Source organism: Phacochoerus africanus, chromosome 2 (assembly GCF_016906955.1).
Source record: "Phacochoerus africanus isolate WHEZ1 chromosome 2, ROS_Pafr_v1, whole genome shotgun sequence".
Classification (NCBI taxonomy): domain Eukaryota; kingdom Metazoa; phylum Chordata; class Mammalia; order Artiodactyla; family Suidae; genus Phacochoerus; species Phacochoerus africanus.
Genome location: NC_062545.1, coordinates 123,424,953 through 123,444,049, shown reverse-complemented (window position 1 = coordinate 123,444,049; position 19,097 = coordinate 123,424,953). Strand labels below are relative to the sequence as shown.

General features: G+C 36.1%; 1 protein-coding gene across 10 annotated transcripts in view; it reads right to left on the bottom strand.

Annotated features, from left to right (window-relative positions):
* Positions 1-769: 769 nt before the first annotated feature.
* The window catches only part of GABPB1 (GA binding protein transcription factor subunit beta 1), a 75,478-nt gene continuing 57,150 nt past the window's right edge, over positions 770-19,097 (bottom strand). For 6 of the 10 annotated variants that reach the window (XM_047766378.1, XM_047766377.1, XM_047766382.1 and 3 more), the window contains exons 7-9: positions 10,688-10,873; positions 7,350-7,465; positions 770-2,287 (exon numbers count right to left, since the gene is read on the bottom strand). In XM_047766378.1, coding sequence (XP_047622334.1) covers positions 2,135-2,287; positions 7,350-7,465; positions 10,688-10,873 — 455 coding nt within the window. In that variant the 3' untranslated portion in view covers positions 770-2,134. Of the gene's footprint in view, positions 2,288-7,152; positions 7,466-10,687; positions 10,874-19,097 lie in introns of those variants that run through there. The other 4 variants (XM_047766376.1, XM_047766381.1, XM_047766383.1 and 1 more) reach the window with 2 other exon arrangements.

Below are 19,097 nucleotides of genomic sequence, written 5' to 3'. Positions count from 1 at the left end.
GATGACCTTTACCAACAAATCCATCATTACGTAGTGGAAAAACATTAAGTGTGGATTTATGAAAAATCTTATTTTATTCTGTCAGTTCTTTTAATCCTCTGCCCATAATACCATGGAGAATAACTAGAATGCAAAGCTTTCCCAGGCCACCACAAAACAGAAGCTTAAAAAAAAGAGAGAGAAAAGGAAACCCTTTTTTAGTTACAAATTCTTGTGATGATGACTGAAGAATTAAACAAGTCCAACGTGACAGACATCCCCCAAAGACATTTCAATATCTACCTGATACTTAAGTACCAATTATTTTCTCCTGTCTATGCCAAATGTTACTGTAGAACAAATTCTTTCTTGCACCAGGTAAAGTCTCTAGCAGGACAAGAGACTAGAAACCAAAGGCATTAAATTTGCTTTCAGAAGTTTGTTTCTAACACTGTCTCAAGGTTCTTCAAGGTCAATCTCATCTTGGAAGCAAAACTGAACAGTGGTTGCACTGGGGGGTGAACACATTGGCCCTTCTCCATTCTGACTTATGTCAGGGTGCCCTGCCTCAACAAATCCATAAACACACAAAGGTAATAAAAAGCAGACATAGAAAAGTAGCTTCGTTTGACTGAAAATATGACTTGGCATTTGTGAAACCCAGTTTTAGATACTTCTAAGACAGCGGGAAAAGTGTGTAGTATTTTCACATGCTGGAATATGGCTCAAATACACAGAACTTTTTAATGCGTGAACAAAATGTGGTCAAAATATAAATCTACACTGAATATATGTGGAAAAGATATTTAATTGTAAAATAGAAAAGTAGGCCAGAGTACAGTTTTAAGGGTAATTGCTTCTTTATACAGTATTGGTAATCTAGAAGGGTTTTAGGGTTAAACATTTTCATAAAGCAATAAAACATTAAAAAATAAAACAAGAAAAAAGGGCCTGAAATTATGTTTTACAAAAAAGGGACAGTATGTCAGAGTTTAATATCCATACATTGTGGAATTCAACAATATTGCAATGAGCGCCAGTCACAGCACAGACATACAGCTTTCACGGGGAAAAGTAAAAGTTATGTTAGACGTATCTATAGCATCACTGTAGTACAAAACTTCTTATTCTACATACAAAAAAGCAATTTTTTTCCATAAGAATAATTTCATGGGGAAAGGGGGGGGAGTCCATGAGATATTTCAGAAACCTATATGCTCTGAGTTTTCCAAAAACATTATCTTAAAATCCAGTGCCTTGAAGTGCTTTCATGTGGAAATCATGATGGAAGGCACAGAATACAGTTTCACGTCCCCACTATGAAATTTTCAAATAAGCAAAGACTTCGCAGTTTGCAAATTCAAGGTATCTTGTAAGCTGCTCCTTCCAAGAACATTGTCATTCCAATAAAAACAGCCGCTAGCTTACTTAGATTCAATGACCTATACAATAAAAGGGTTTCTTTTTTTCCAAGTAACTTTCATCATCTTTTATGGGAAAAATACCTATGCAAGTGATGCATTTTGAAATTATAAAACATGCAGAATATGTACAAACAGAAAGTTTTAAAAATATTTGCTCCATATACATGTAAATCTACTTGGGTATAGCTGAAATTGAACAAATATAAAAATTTGCTTTCTAAAAAATGTTTTCAGAGAATCTGAGACAACTTAAAGCTGTACAAAGACTTCCTGGGAGAAATCTTCTCTTCAGATAGAAGTTTATACCTACAGGAGTAATTCCAGCATCAGTCCACCACATAATTATTACACAACATTTGGTCTAATCAACAACGATCACCCTTAAAACTGTTCTGTTTCTGAGAAATTAAGGTTTGTACTAAAATCAAAAAGAATTCACAAAAACAGTGGCTTCTTGAGTTTTTGGATCTCTTCAACAATCTTTATCAACTCATTTGGAACTGTAAAAAAAAAAAGAAAAACTATTTACAGAATTCAGTTTTAAATACATTTAACAACTTCTATAGTAAAGTTTTATGTTACAAGAATTCAGAGCTCATGGCTTAAGTCCAATTATCAATCTGCAGTCTCTCCTATTATCCTGTCTTCCCATGACTGCACCTTATCATGTACAGTTCAATATTGTATTCTTCCTTGACCAAAAGTAAACTCAAACTACATGTTCACTTCAGTTAAACAGCTTCTTTATTAGTCTGAAGACGAGTCATGGCTTCTAACTTCTGTCTGTAGGCCTCTGCTTCCTGTTCTTTCTTTAGAAGCTGCTGTCGATATTTTTGTGCTTCTCGATTAGCTTCATCCAGCTGTTTCTGAAGAGCTTCTCTCTCCTAATTTAAAAAAAAGGATTTTTTCAATTGTTGCATGAATACATTAACACACACAAGCATGCATCCTTCAAGTAAAAAAAAAAAAAATCTGTAGTAGCTCTAAAAGCAGCCACCTATTGGTACTTCCGAGACATCTTGCTTTTTCAACCAACTCATCTATAAATAAAGCCCTAATTTTGAGCTCCACACTGCAATATCCAGATTAATTTCTGACCTCAAGGAAATTATTTCCTAATTAGAAATAGGACTAACATCATGAATCCAAATTGATTACCTGTACTTTTATAGATACTACAAAAACTAGTGAAGAACTTTAAGAGGGAAATAACAACCATACCTCTTCACATCTTCGTCTATGATGTTTTTATCTAAAGCCACTAATTATAAAACAATTAACATTTATTGAACACCAATTATATTGACTAATGAGGTAATTTCCAATAACAAGTCTCTAAAATAAATATTACACCCGCTTTACAGTTGAGAAAAATGATGCTCAGAGATGATGCAGCTTTCCCATGGTAACACAATAGGAAGTCAGATTTATGATATTCTAATAGTATTATTTTTTTAATTTCTTTTATGGTTGCACCTGCAGCATATGGAAGTTTCCAGGCCAGGGAGAGAACCTGAGCCACAGCCGCAACTTATACGGCAGCTGTATCAATGCCAGATCCTTTAACCCACTGCACCAAGCCAGGGACCAAACCCGTGCCTCTGCAGCACCCCAAGCCACTGCAGTCGGATTCTTAACCCACTGTGCCACTGCTAATATTACTGTTTTTAAAACTATCTTTCCTTATGATAGCAAGCAAAATTCATCAGCTTTAAAACAAAGAGTGCTGGTCTAGATTAGTGTTTCCTAAATTATGCCATTTTACAAACCAATAAAATACTAACTTTTCTACTGTGATTCATTATATTTATACATGTGCAAAATATATGTATTAAATTCTTCAATACATTGAGAGGAAAAACAAATCTGGTCCAATAAAAGTGGTATGTTCTCCTCCTCCTTCTCACTTTGCCCCTATATAGTTGTGTATGGAAAAACATTTCAAAGATTCCTTTTCTATATCCCTAAAGGGTAAACATAGGGACAAAAACTCCACTTGCATAGGCCCAAGCTCAAACTCATGACAGAAACCCAGGCCCTCTTAATAAAGTGTGGGCTTAGGGTAAGACTACTAATCACAAAAAAAAAGGCCAGGTTCACACTGGACAAAACACCTTCCTAGAGAGAACAGAAGGTGAAGGCAAAGGGTTGGCAGCTTGCTGGGGAAGAGGACATTAAGAGGGTCTCTTCCACGGCCTCCTTGACCCTTTGTGAACACCAAAAGACTCCATCCCCTTCACTATTCACAGGGTCCCCAATGAGGTACACATATAATACTCCTGCCCTCCTGTGATCCCGCTCCCTTCCCCATTCTGGGAGTGAAGCTAGATCCATTTCTTTTTCCCATGGGTCCATCAAATGTGGGCGTGATGATTACACAAGCAGTCTCCAAATCTTCCAATTATACCAAACGTTAAAATAGAGAAGAAAGGTGTGCCCCTCATCTCCAAGTTAAGAAATGCCTAAGCCCTACCCTGCTACCCTTCTCTTCTTACTACAGACATAACACCAGTCCCTGGCAGTGAACTATGCAGGACTTCCAGCACCAATAGAAAGGGTGGGAGCTCCCCACCACCACCTCTTGCAGGAGCACCCACAGCCATGCAAAAATGTCTTACAATTTTACATGTACTAAGTAATAAGATCCTTTGGCAGCCAAATTTTTGAATACAGATAAAAACTTGCCCTGATTTGGCAGGAAATATTAGAAAAGATTAACTCTAAAGTATCTTCTAGTATGAGCTGTTTATGCACATTTAGAAACAGCAAGAGATTCATCATTTCAAAAGTTGCAAGCAATAAAGAAGACATTTATCTTACACTTTAACTCCAAACCCAAGCAATATATTATTACGATGTTGGGCAGCAGAATAACAGCAAAGAAACACTTTGAGTTTGCTTTTTTTATTTTTCCAGACAAATTCTTGAATTTTGCTTCAGCTATTAGCAATTATCTTTTAACAGTTTTATCACTTTTAATATGTAATTTTCTAATATTCAAATTTGTTACCTTAGCTATTATAAAGAAAAAAATCATTATAGTGGTTTATCTTCTACTATACCTCAAAATAAATTTTATGAGCAACAGTTACTGAACACCTACTATATGCCCACTACTGTACTAGTCTTTCACATGCATTCTCATGTAAACCTTACAACAACAATGTGATAATGTTTGTGTTATTATTTCTCCTTTTTTACTGATGGAGAAGCCAAGCCTTGAAAGGTTAAATCACTTGACCAATCACTCTCAGAAAATTATCATTCAAACCTAAATCTGATTCCAGGCTCATATCCTCAAACCATTACATTTAAAAAAGAGAGGAGTTCCCGTCGTGGCGCAGTGGTTAACGAATCCGACTAGGAACCATGAGGTTGCGGGTTCAGTCCCTGCCCTTGCTCAGTGGGTTAACGATCTGGCGTTGCCGTGAGCTGTGGTGTAGGTCACAGACGCGGCTCGGATCCTGCGTTGCTGTGGCTCTGGCGTAGGCCGGTGGCTACAGCTCCGTTCGACCCCTAGCCTGGGAACCTCCATATGCCGCGGGAGCTGCCCAAGAAATAGCAACAACAACAACAACAAAAAAGACAAAAGACAAAAAAAAAAAAAAGAGAGAGAGAGGAGTTCTTCTGTGGCATAGTGAGTTAAGGATTCAGTGTTGTCACTGCAGCAGCTTGGGTCCCTGCTGTGGCACGGGTTTGATCCCTGACCTGGGAACTTTCATGTACCACAGGCACAGTCAAAAAAAATTTTTCTTAATAAAAAAAATAAAGTGAGAGAAACTGGGCAGGGTGTATGAGCTGCCTGTTTGTGCGTAAACAGCAATTTTGTAACCGCCAAGGGCCAAATATAATCCTGTTTTTTATTATTCATAAGGTTTTACTGAAATACTATTGTACCCACTCATTTCCAAATTGCCTATGGCTGCTTTTCCACTACAGTGGCAGACTTGAGAAGCAAAACACACATTGCAGGATGTTTAGCAGCATCCCCAGCCTCTACCCAGTAAAAGTCAGTGGCATGTCCCCCACTGTGTCAACCCAAAATGTATCCAGACATTGTCAAATGTCCTATGAGGTCAAAATTGCTCCAGTTGAGAACCACTGCTTTAGAGAAACTTTTGGGGTTAATGGCCAAGCTATCACTTAGAAAGAAATATAGAAGTAAGCCCCCAAAGACAACTCTATTGGTTATATAAGAAAATGAATTCAAAAGAACTACTTCAGGTATTATAAGGAAATGATTACCTGGTTTGATGAAAACACTGGAGGTCTCTCTTCATTCTACATCCCCTGCCTATCTCTACCATCTCTACTCACTGTAAGCTTCACGGTCTCTCTGTAACAGCTCTAAGATCATGCAATCTTGGCTTGAACATTTCCAGTGATGAAGAATAAGATTTCCACTACCAGAAAGCTCTAATTATCAAAAATTATGCTAAGATTCTAACTCCCTGAAGTTCTTCATATCAAGCCAAAAGTCCAACTCCTTTAAATTCTATCTCCTTGGTTCTAGTTAATTTACATACCTCAACTCATACTTTCTTGTTATTTGCAATTATTCTCCTTGGTCTCTAAAAGACTGTCAGAGTTGAATTAGGCTGTCCTTTGAAGAAAAGAGCAACTCTCATGGGTTCTTAGGTATATAGAGGTACAGGCTGCAATTCATTGTTTTCAAAATGTTGAACTAATGTAAATCAACTATATACTTCAATTTTTTTAAAGAGGATGAATTGTGTCAGTTTATGTTCAATAAAAATTCAAGTAATTTAAAAATGTTTTTTTTATTAAATAAAGTACATGACAAAATCTTTCTCACACTATATGCCAGAAAAAAAGACTATCTGACTTATCAGTAACATATATTACACATTACTAAATAATATGTATACTTATACCATTCATTGAAATAAACTGTCAGTCCGTAAGAACTTTGGTGTACTGAATATCACTTTACATTTAAAGAAACAAAACTCACCCTCAATAATTTGTCATAATTTTTCCAAACATTCTAATTAACCATGAATCATATTCTTAACTCAATAGTATATTCTTAGAGACTGTGGCCAAAGATCTACCAGTCTTAGATTTAAATGAATTTGGGAAAGGATATTTTCTAACTGTCCTCAGTCAGAATTATGTTGCCTTGAAGTGACATTTTAAAAAATTCTCTTTCATAACAGGAACCTTAACAAAGAATTCATAAATATTGACCAACATTTACTATTCACATATATTCAATATTATGAATATGTATATAATGAGTATGCTGAATTTTTCAATTCTCATAAAAATCCTAAATTCCAATGTGGGAGAAAATATAAAACAGAAACTCACAAAGGTAAGATAACTTGCCACAAAGCAAATAGGGCACGGCAAGAGGTGGGATACAAATCCAGTTTAATTTCAAATCTGAGATACTTTTCTTTACACTGCAGTTGCTCTTTAAATTATTCAAGAATTACCTATTTTCACTTGAAACAAGTTACCATCAAATTTTGGGGTCACAATTTTATTTACAGTAATGTGAGGAAAAAAAAAAACCTAGGAGGTAACTACGGTTTGGTTACACTTAAAAACTAGTTACAATTACAAACTACTTTGAGAGAAGGAAAACAAAGATGACATTTCCTCTAGTGATTTGTGAGAATGATGTATTAACAGAAAATAAAAGGATGGAGTGCAAGAATCAAAGACATTTCAATGTTCCATATTGATAGACTTTGTTACAAACAAATTCTTCACTCACTCATTCATTCATTCAATATTTATTTATTAAAGGCTTGCTATATGGATAAGGCAAAAACACTAGACAAAAAAGTACTATGTTATTTGATTCTATATCAAAACAATATCGTAAGTAATAAATATAAAAAGAAAAAAAAGAAAAGAAAATTGAGTTTATTTTGGATGACTGCAGCAAAACACACCGGGTAAAAGACTCCTTACTTCTATTTCTGCAGACTCCACCCGGTTTTCAATTATTTCGATACATTGTCTCTTGGCTGGTGGTTCTTCACTTATGACAGTTTCTTCAGCAATGTCTGTTGCTGGTACTGTTAATACTAAAATGAAAAAAAATGTACACATTACTTCATTTGCAGATAGGTTTATAAGAATTAAAGATTCTAGTCTTGAGACTGTTGATGCAACTCATCTAAAATATTTTCTAAAAAAGTAATTTCAAAATACTGATTTGCTTATTATAAGAAATGTCTAGCTTTGTCTTCACTTTCTTGCCTTTTTACTAAAAACTATATTGTTTAAAGTAGCTACTTATTCTTTCAAATTTTTATAGACAACATATTCATTCATATGGCTCAAAACTGAAATAATATTTAACAAGAATATTTTAAGAGGTCTAACTCTATCTCTGCTAACACAGATAATCACTTTTACTGGTTTCTCTTATATTGTTCTTGTGTCCATCTACATAAAAACAAACATGAATACATACTGTATTTTTTCTCTATTACACAAAAGGTAGCATACATATAAAACATACATTCAAACATACATACAAAAGATACACTGTTCTGTGTCTTTTTTTCACTCCATATAGCTATGGTATCATTCTTCTATACAGAGAGCTTTCTTTAATTTAGCTGCATTATTTTTTTTTATGGGATTTTTTTTTTTATGGCTGTATCATAGTATTCCATTGTGTCTTTGTACAACATTTCTAATTTAGCTGCATTATATTTTACTGTATGGATATACCATTAGGAACTCTGTTTGCAAACTTTGCTTGTTTTCCCATTGGGTTGTTGACTTAGTCCCAGTATTTAATATCTCTTTACATAAATGTAAATACAGAGAGAGCAAGAGGCTATCCTTGCTTTGCACAGCACTGGCGGAACATAAAAATGACTGTGCAAGATGACCATGCAAAGCAATCTTAATAATCAATGAGGAAAATCAAAACTGCCTCATAGGCTTTAAAGTTTTTTGTCAAAACATTCCAAGCTCTCCTACTGTCCTTTATAAATGTAAACAAATGAAAAAAAAAATAGTAAAACTATCACTTAGTACAATGTAATTAAAAACATTAAAATATTCTGGTAGTTTGGGATTAGTAGATGCAAGCTATTACATTTAGAATGGATAAACAGTGAGCTCCTACTATACAGCACAGGGATCTAGTCTCTTGGGACAGACCATGATGGAAGCTAATATAAGAAAGGGAATGTGTGTGTGTGTGTGTGTGTGTGTGAGAATGGGTCACTTTGCTGTACATCTAAAACTGGCACGACAATGTAAATCAACTATAATTTTTAAAAATTAAAAAAAAAACAAAAAAAAATACTGAGAATTACAGTATTTCTTTTAACTTATATCACATTACACTTATAAATTTACCCAAGAAGAAGCGAGAACCTTTTATCTATTTCATTGGACTGTCTACAAAGTCATACAGTCATATGCCAGTTATACATTCTTAAATTTTGGAGGTTGAGATTTATTTTAATATTCAGTATGTTCCTCTCATTGCTCTTCTTTTGCAGTGTTTCTTATTCTTCCCTCCCTCCTCGCCCCACCCCATCAATACAAACTTGAGAATCTGTTTGGCTATTTCCAAAAAAAGACTGGTCTTTACAATGGCCTGAATTATGCCCCCCTCAAATGTTTAAGTCCTAATCCCCAGTGTTTCAGGATATATTTGAAGATAGGACCTTTAAAGAAGTGAAGAAGTAAAATAAGGTCATCTGGGTGGGTCCTAATCCAGTATGCCTGGTGTCTTTCTAAGAGCTTAGGACACAGACAACAAACACAGACTGAGGGAAGATTATGTGAGGACAAAGCAGAAGGCAGCTATCTGCAGCTAAGGAGAAAGACCTCAAGAAACCAAACCTGCCAACACCTTGATCTTGGACTTCCAGCTTCCAGCACTGTGAGAAGATTAAGTTCTGTGGTTTAAGTCACCCAGGCTGTGGTATTTTGTTATGATAGCCCTAGTCTTTTTTTTTCATATCACATTACATTTATCAATTAACTCAGGAGGCATTGAGAGCTTCATGATAGTGAGTCATCCTATCCAAAAACTTAGGTTTCTTTCCATTTGTTCATCAATGAGATTAGAGTTCATGTATAATCTCAGGTTTTAGAAACAATGTTATATTTGCTTAATGCAAATACTTTGGAAGTTTCCTCTCTTCCATATAATTAAAATTAGTTCTTTAAAACTATGTGAAAGTACCTGGGCTTGATCCAAACCTTGGACCATGAGCAGATTTCTGCAGAGCAGGAGAGAAATGCCTCCCAGGCTTTATGAGTCAAGGGTTTCCTCCTCCACTGCTACAGGGACAAAATCTTTCTTGACACCTGGTCTCTCTGCAGGGCCATACCTCCACTGTCAACCTAAACCAAATCTGATTTAGGAGAACTTCTACCTCTAGGCATTCCCTTCCCCAAGTCTTTCACAGGCCATGAAGAGACTCAGTCTCTGCAATCCTAGTCATTTTCTAAAAGGATGTATGTACATGTACTTTTTGGGTGAGGGGGAGGTGGTACTGGGTGCAAGGGAAACCTTGCTCAGATAGTAACTTTCTGCTTCTCTTTCTGCTTCCTCCAGCTTTCATGCTCCAGTCTATTTTCACCCTACTTGAAGGCCTTCCTGCTCAAGCTGGGCCCTGTCTTGCTGGGAGTACATATTTATTGCTGATTTCTGAGCCCATCCTCTTTTCTTGATGCATGATTGTGGGTTTCTCTGAGGGTTGTCTTGCCCTGGTTTAGACCTTAGATGCTTTTGGCAGCACTTAAAATATGGAATTTTGCCATTTTCTCAGCCTTTTAGTTTCATTGAAAATGTAACTGGGGCTTATGTTATGTCCCTCTTATTACTAGTTTCATTACTCAAAAGAAAAAAAAAATGGGATAATTATCAACAAAGCTGCTAAAAGTTGCCACCATGTTCCTTCTCTAAGTGCTAAGTCCAACTTCTTTTTAAGTAGCCTTTTCTAACATGGTATTTTTAAAAGTTGGTATGATATTTGAATTACATTAAATGGCTTAGGAAAGTAGTGTCCAATGCTGACTTTGAATTATTTATTTAAGCTCATTTTCCAACCAGGATACTTTGGGGCCAATTCTTCTTTCCACCTAGTATACACTCAGAGCAAGCAGGCAAATTTAAGAGTGGCCTGAACAAATAAAATTAGGCAATTAAGTCTGTTGTAAAAGGTTACTAAAACATTATTTAAGGCAAAAATGAAGGCTTTGAAAAACATGTCACAATTTCCTGAGAATTAAAAATGAACACAAACTTTATGTAAATGCCTTCTACCAACCTTGTTGTCCATCTGGCATGGTCACAATGATGGGCTGACCTATTCCACTGGTTGGAATGGAGTGCAAATTTCCAAGCTGAATTCCATCTGTAACTATCGTGATGACCTGTTGACCCCCTGAACTAACTACTTGCTGAATTGCACCATCCACAGATTCTGCAGTAACTACTTCCTCTGTAGCCACTACTGGAAAAAAAAAAGTAAAAATCAATGAACATATATAAAAGTATGAACAGAAGTTTATTTTTGTTCTGCTATCTTTGCTGTCCTCTTTCTTATTCAGAAAAGCTTTTACATGGTTTTTAAATTCAGCTTCCAGGGGTGCTGTACATATCTATGTAAACAGTTGACTACAAGTCCTACAATTTACAATGAATTTCAACTATCTATGCATCAACATTATAATTAAATAAACTATCTTCGGGGGTTCCCACTGTGGCTCAGCAGTAATGAACCCAACTAGTATCCATGAGGATGCAGATTCGAAGCCTGGCCTCACTCAGTGGGTTAAGAATCCAGCATTGCCATGAGCTGTGATGCAGGTCACGGACATGGCTCAGATTCTGCTTTACTGAGGCTGTGGTGTAGGCCAGTAGCTTCAGCTCCACTTTGACCCCTAGCCTGAGAACTTCCATATGACACATATGCAGTCCTTAAAAAAAAAAAAAAAAAAAAGGCAAAAAATAAACAGATAAATAAATAAACTATCTTAATTTAGTTCTATGAAGTATGAAACTTTTAAAACCTCCTAAGGTCACAGACATGACAAGTTACACCAGCTTAACAAAATTCCACAAAAGAGAAAAATACTGTATGTGGTTATACTCCATTCACATTTACATATGAGTTAATAAACATTTCCATATCCAAAAAAATATGGAAATTTGTATTTTTCAAGTAGAACCAAGAGTATTTCCCTTCTGGACTGTGTGAACAGGGTTGCCTTGACAGTAAGTGGCACATAGATCTGGTACTGCAGGCTAGTGAATGATGCAATATATTAACATTTACATAAATAAAATCTCAAACTGTGCTCTTGATACTTTATGAGGGATTCAGAGAAGATTCTGGCAGCTGAAAACGGCACTTCTGGTCTTGCTGAGGTAAAGAAACTGCCAAAATCCTCTCCCACAGGCAATCCTATGGTCAACTATTGATCCCAAAGGACAGACACAGGAACATTTATAGAAGCTTTACTCAAAAACATGAATAAATCATATATTTGTCAAAAGTAGAATGAAGAAATAAACTGTGGTAGATGCACTGGAATACTACACAGCAATTAAAGTGACTAAATGCAAAACATGGATAAATTGACAAAAATAATGCTGAGTGATGAAAATCGGACACAAAATACATATTGTGTACTCTCCATTTATGAACTGAGCAATGATTACACAGAAACGATCACTAAATTGTACATTTATGAACAATGCACTTTTCCATGTGTCCATCACATGTCAATAAAAAAGCATCAAAAGGAATAATCACAGCAATGGATTATAACACACTGAAGTTTTGTTTCATTTTGTTTTAGGGGCATACCTGCAGCATATGGAAGTTCCCAGGCTAGGGGTCGAATCAGAGCTAGAGCTGCCAGCCTATGCCACAGCCACAGCAATGCCAGATTCAAGCCACATCTGCAACCTATACCAGAGCTTGCAGTAATGCTGGATCCTTAACCCACTGAGTGAGGCCAGGGATCAAACCCACATTTTCATGGATACTAGTCAGGTTCTTAACCTAAGGAACTGCCAATAACACACTGAATTTTTAAAAATCCATTTATCTGTGATAATACCTCATGAAAAAGGAGAGAAAGGGAGAAAGAGCAAAGATCTTCTTGATAGAGAAGAATTACATCTAATTAACAAAATGAGAAAAATTATCATTGTAATTTCCCAATGTAATAAATGATTCAGGCAAGCATCATCAATGGATGTTAAAAACACTGGTGATATGCTTTTGGGAAACAAATGTTCTCAAAGTATCGCACCAAAAACTAGTAGTAGTTACAAAAGGGAGGATGTACCCATAACAACCTGGCAGTTACCACTCGCACCAAGTGTTCATTACAAGGATGGCCTGACATTATGTGCCGTCTGATGTGATGCAATGAGAGATTACAAAATACCACCTCTGTTCTTCCTGGAAATGTTTGGCCTGAATCTAATTATTAAGAAACTAATGAGGAGTTCCCATTGTGGCTTAGCAGTAACGAAACTAACTAGTACCTATGAGGACATGGGTTCGATCCCTGGCCTTGCTCAGCAGGTTAAGGATCCACCGTTTCTGCGGCTGTGGTGCAGGCCAGCAGCTACAGCTCAGATTCAACCCCTAGCCTGGTAATCTCCACATGCCATGCAGATGGCCCTAAAAAACAAAACAAAATAAAACAAAACAAAAAAAAAGAAAGAAAGGAAAGAAAACTAGTGAATCCAGGGTGATCCTGCAGACTAATGGCTTAGACTACAAAGATTTCAATGTCATAAAGAACAAGTGAGGCAGTATTACTGTCCTAGCCTGGGGGAGACTAAAGAGCCATAATAATTAAATACAGTATTAGAACTTTTATTGGATCCTGATGAAAAACAAACAGTCATAAAGGAATTTGGGGATAATTGAGGAAACTTGAATATGGACCGTATGTCAGATAATATTATTAAATTAATGTTGATGGTTTTAGAAAATATAATAGAGCCGTGAGTATGTAGGAATGTGTCCTTGTTCTTGGTAGATACATGATGAAGAATTTAAGGATGAAGTGTCACGTAGCCTACTTTCAGACACTTTTGTAAAATAAAAGTGTGTGTGTCTATGGATGTGAAAGTGTGGCAAGATGTTAACAGTTGGTGAATACATGTGCAAGGTATAAAATTCGTGCTCCAATTTTTCTACAGGTTTTGAAAACTACCAACATAAACAATGTTTTAATATAACTAGTTCTGAAAAAAGAAATGACAAAAAAACTATTTCTAAATGATATGCTTTTTTTTTTTTTTTTTTGGTCTTTTTATCATTTCTTGGGCTGCTCCCTCAGCATACGGAGGTTCCCAGGCTAGGGGTCAAATCGGAGCCGTACCTGCCGGCCTATGCCAGAGCCACAGCAACATGGGATCTGAGCTGCGTCTGCGACCTGCACCACAGCTCACAGCAATGCTGGATCCTTAACCCACTGAGCAAGGCCAGGGATTGAACCTGCAACCTCATGGTTCCTAGTCAGATTCATTAACCACTGAGCCACAACAGGAACTCCATGATATGCTTTTTTGAAGTGTGTGATTTGAGGCAACACTTTACTAAAAGTGTACTGAGATAAAATCATTCTCTCTCAAAGTCATGCTACCCTTCAGATTCATAGCTGCTCTGAAACATGCTAAGGTGCTACCAACTTCCAGCAGAATGTCATGGATATCAGTGACCACAGAATATACTAAATACAAAGATACTCTAATTATATAAACTCCTTTGGGGAAAAAAAAAGGCAAGTAACTCCTAGGACCCTAGTTTTTAAGGATGAACTCTTAGCAAAAGGCCTGGCTGCAACTCTGTCATTGTATATTTTAGATAATCAAGGGTCACAATACAAACCTCAGATGATATTCAAAATGCAAACAACCTTTATGTTCTGAGTTCTCTCATTTTTGTTTGTCTTAAGCTATAATTAGGCCTTATTACCAAGCACTTAAGAAAATTTCAGGAAGATAATCATAAAATGAAATATAAGGCATAAAATAGTAATATATTCAATAGAACAACTACTGAGGTTTTCAAACACATTAACTATTGCTTTGATTCTTTTTAAAAATATCCATATGAAAAAGAAATATTCCCTCCAGTTGAATGTTAACTACAAGTAGCAAACATTTTAAAGTATAATAGCATATAAGAAATTTCTGAGATCACACATAATCAAGGTACAACTCAGAAACTTTCATCTCTGCACTATTTGCAATGACGGTCATTAAGATAATAAAGTTTTTGCCTTTCATCTAAAAAGATTTCTCTTCAAGTTGTGCTATAGTAAGGAATTTAAGAAAAAATTATAAGGAAATCAATCATGTAAGAAAACAAAGTGCCCCCCCCCACAGTAACCCTAAGAACAACCCAACAATGAAATGTTGAAACACGTAAGAAATAAAACAGAAAGCCTAAAATCTTTAAAGTATATTTTTAGAACACATACACATCCCCAAATTAAAAAACCCTATATAAAAAATTCATAATATTCACTGATTAAATTTTAAAGTCAAGTATAATATATACAAAGGGAGCCTAGATAATCTACAGCATTTTGAAAATATTTGAACTCTTATTTAACATGACTTTTGAATTATAATGCCATAAAAAGTAGAGAAAAAACTGACTTTAAATGTTATGAAAGATGAAAATTCTATAAGTATATAAATATTTCAACAATAAAATAAAAACTATGTTTACTGAAGAAAAAATGACATTTCGAAAGTATGACTGCCTGCAACTGAACCTGAAATTTAAAAAAAAGGAAAAAACAAAATAATCTTATGAAGCCCAGCAACTTATGCCTAAAAGCTAATTCACATTTTTGTTCTATTTTAAGAACAGTCAAAAAACAAATTTCATTGTTAAGAGAAAAGAAGGAAACAGCCACCAGATGCATTAAACCTTTGGAAAAAACCACCTTATTAACAATTAGCAGGAATTCCTGTCACGGCTCAGCAGTAACAAACTTGACTAGGATACGGGCTCAATCCCAGGCCTCACTCAGTAGGTTAATGATCAGGTGTTGCCATGAGCTCCAGTGTAGGTCACAGATGCAGTTCAGCTCCCAGATTGCTGTGGCTGTGGTGTAGACCAGAAGCTATAGCTCCAATTTGACCCCTAGCCTGAGAACTTCCATATGCCATGGGTGTGGCCCTAAAAAGACCAAAAAAAAAAAAAAAACACAAAAACACAAAAAAACAACTAGCAGAAGTTGCTCTAAAGACAAAAAGATGGGTAGTCACAGACGTCCATTTAATCAAGGGATTATATAGCTGAGCTAGAAGAAAGAATATGGCTAAGCAATGAAAAAAATCAATATAAGACTGCAAGATAGCACTATAAAATAATGTCTTATGAGAGTTAATTTCAAAACCACCAAACTACATTGCAGATTTAAGGCCTACATTTAACCAATTTTAACTTTTGATTCTACATCCAAATTAACTCTCAAAACTATTCAATTCTTACTATCTCTTTGCCAAATCTGAATCCATGCTGCCATTATTTCTTCCTCAGGTGAGTGAATGCATTAGACTCCTAACTAAACTCCTTTCCAGAGCCACCAAAGTAATCATTTTAAAAGTCCTACATAGGGAGTTCCCGTAGTGGCAACAGTGGAAACAAATTCGACTACTACCCATGAGAATGTGGGTTTGATCCCTGGCCTTGTTAGGTGGGGTTGAGGATTCAGCGTTGCCATGAGCTGTGGTGTAGGTCTTGGATGAAGTTCAGATCCTGCATTGCTGTTGTGTAGGCTGGCAGCTGCAGCTCCGTTTGACACCTAGCTGAGAACCTCCATATACCAAGGGTACAGCCCTAAAAAAAAAAAAAAAGTCCTGTGTAATCTTACCTTCAATACCATGAGTTACTCTCTCACTGGCTGAGCTCAGCCACAGTGGCCTCTGAGTCCTCTGAAAGGACTTCCTTCCTGCCTCAGAAGCTTCACATGTGTCCCCTTTCGTAAAATGTTCTTCTCCCAAGTTTTGCTCCACTAATTCCTATTTAATCTTTAGTTTAAATATCTCTTCTTCTAGGAAGATTCTCTGATCCACTTACTAGGTCAAAATCCTGTCTAAATTCTTTATTTACAGCATAAATCACAATTATTTATCTAGGTGTACAACTGTTCAATACCAAGAGATTAGCAAGTTCCACAACTGTTTAACTACCAAGAGATTACATGTTCCATAAAGGTTGGGACTGTGTCTGATTTTCTCTCTAGCACCCCATACAGTACCAAATACATAAGAACTATTCAACAAAAATCAGTTCAAATGAATGAATAAATAATATTTTTCTTGTAAATGAAGCTATTTGTAAACCAATAATAGAAATTTTGGCACAAAAACAGTTTTGAGTTATTCCTTTAACATAAAGTGTGATATACCCCTCCATGAATTTTTATTATTTGTGCATTTTTGTTTTGTTCTAAAGCAAGAAGAAAGGGAGTAAGGGTGAGAGTTTCCTGGAATTCTGATTTTTTTCATAAATAACTTATTTACCAATTTCTTATATAAAATTTTTGAAACATTTTAAACTACTTTAAAAACTCACCCATATTTCTTTAACAAGATTATATGTTCCTACTACTAAAACTCTCCCCTTACCTATTCCTTGGTTTCAGTTTTCCTTCTAACTCCTACACTGGAATGCTAAATTTCAAACTTGTTATCAATTTTAGGGAAAAACAGTAGCTACCAGCTGGCTCCAAAGAGCTGCCTGATCATTCTACTTCTGAAGTAGAGACACCTAAGCTCCAAGATTAAAATCTTGAAATGAAACAAAACCTCCCTGATGTATAGTACCTGTATGTATTTGTAACTTTTTTTTTTAAACTGTTTTTTGTGGGTTTTTTTTTTTTTTTTCGTTTTTGGCTTTTTGTCATTTTAGGGTCGCACCCAAGGCATATGAAGGTTCTCAGGCCAGGGGTCCAATCACAGCTACAGCTGCTGGCCTACGCCACAGCCACAGCAACGCCAGATCTGAGCCGTGTCTGCCACCTACACCACAGCTCACGGCAATGCCAGATCCTTAACCCACTGAGCAAGGCCAGGGATCAAACCTGCAACCTCATGGTTCCTAGTCAGATTCGTTTCCGCTGCACCATGACAGGAACTCTGGTATTGGTAACTTCAGAAAGAAGAAATACACTAAAAATCCATTCATCTGTCGATGGACATTTAGGCTGTTTCCATGTCTTGGCTATTGTGAATAGTGCTGCAATGAACATAGGGGTGCAGTATCTTTTTCAAGGAATGTTTTATCCAGTAGATGCTGAGGAGTGGGATTGCTGGATCATATGGCAGTTCTATATTGAGTTTTCTGAGGTACCTCCATACTGTTTTCCATAGTAGTTGTACCAATTTACATTCCCACCAAGAGTGCAGGAGGGTTCCCTTTTCCCCACACCCTCTCCAGCATTTGTTATCTGTTGACTTGTTAATGATGGCCATTCTGACAGGTGTGAGATAGTTGTGATTTGCATTTCGCTAATTATTATTGATGTTGAGAATTTTTTCATAAATATCCATTGACAGACTAATGGATTAAGATGTGGTACGTATACAAAATGGAATATTCAGCCATAAAAAAGAACAAAATACTGCCATTTGCAGCAACATGGATGGAACTAGAGACTCTCATACTATGTGAAATAAAGTCAGAAAGAGAAAGACAAATACCATCCAATATCACTTATATCTGGGATCTAATATATAGCACAAATGAACCTTTCTACAAAGAAGAAACAACTCATGTATATGGAGGACAGACCTGCGGTTGCCGAAGGAGAAAGGGAAAGAGTGGGATGGAATGGGAGTTTGGGGTAGCAGATGCAAACTACAGCATTTGGAGTAGATAAGCAATGAGATGCTGCTCTGTAGCACAGCAAACTATATCTAGTCACTGTGATGGAACATGATGGATGATAATGTGAGAAAAAGAATGGGTATATATACATACACACACACATACATATGTACGATGGGTCACTATGCTATACAGAAGAAACTGACAGAACAATGTAAATCAACTATAATAGAAAAAATAAAAACAAAAAAAGGAGAAATAAACTAAAAAATTGCATTGGAACACAGTGACTCATGGGTAGCTCAAGTTTTTGTTTCTGCACATAGCAGGCATAAAATTTAGTATAGAATACATACTTAGGTACTTTAAAAAAATAGGCTGGCCAAAAAAAAAAAGAAACCTTAGAGTTCCCATCATGGCTCAGCGGAAATGAATCTGGCAAATATCCATGAGGTCGCAGGTTTGATCCGTGGCCTTGCTCAGTGGGTTAAGGATCCGACATTGCCCTGAGCTGCTGTGTAGGTTGCAGACATGGCTCAGATCTGGTGTTGCTGTGGCTGTGGTATAGGCCAGCAGCTACAGCTCTGATTTGACCTCTAGCCTAAGAACTTCCATATGCCATAGGTGTGGCCCTAAAAAGACCAAAAAGTAAAAATAAAAACAAAACAAAACAAAAAAGAAACCAGCAGTCACAATGTTTAATCCCTTTACTTTCATGCACAGGAAAATACACTATGAGAATACTTGGAATATGTATGTTTCAAGAAAATACATTTCTTGATGGAAATATACTGGAAAATACTTTTTCCAAAATTAGTGAAATGAGAGCATAGGAAAAAAATAACCAAGTGTATTTTAC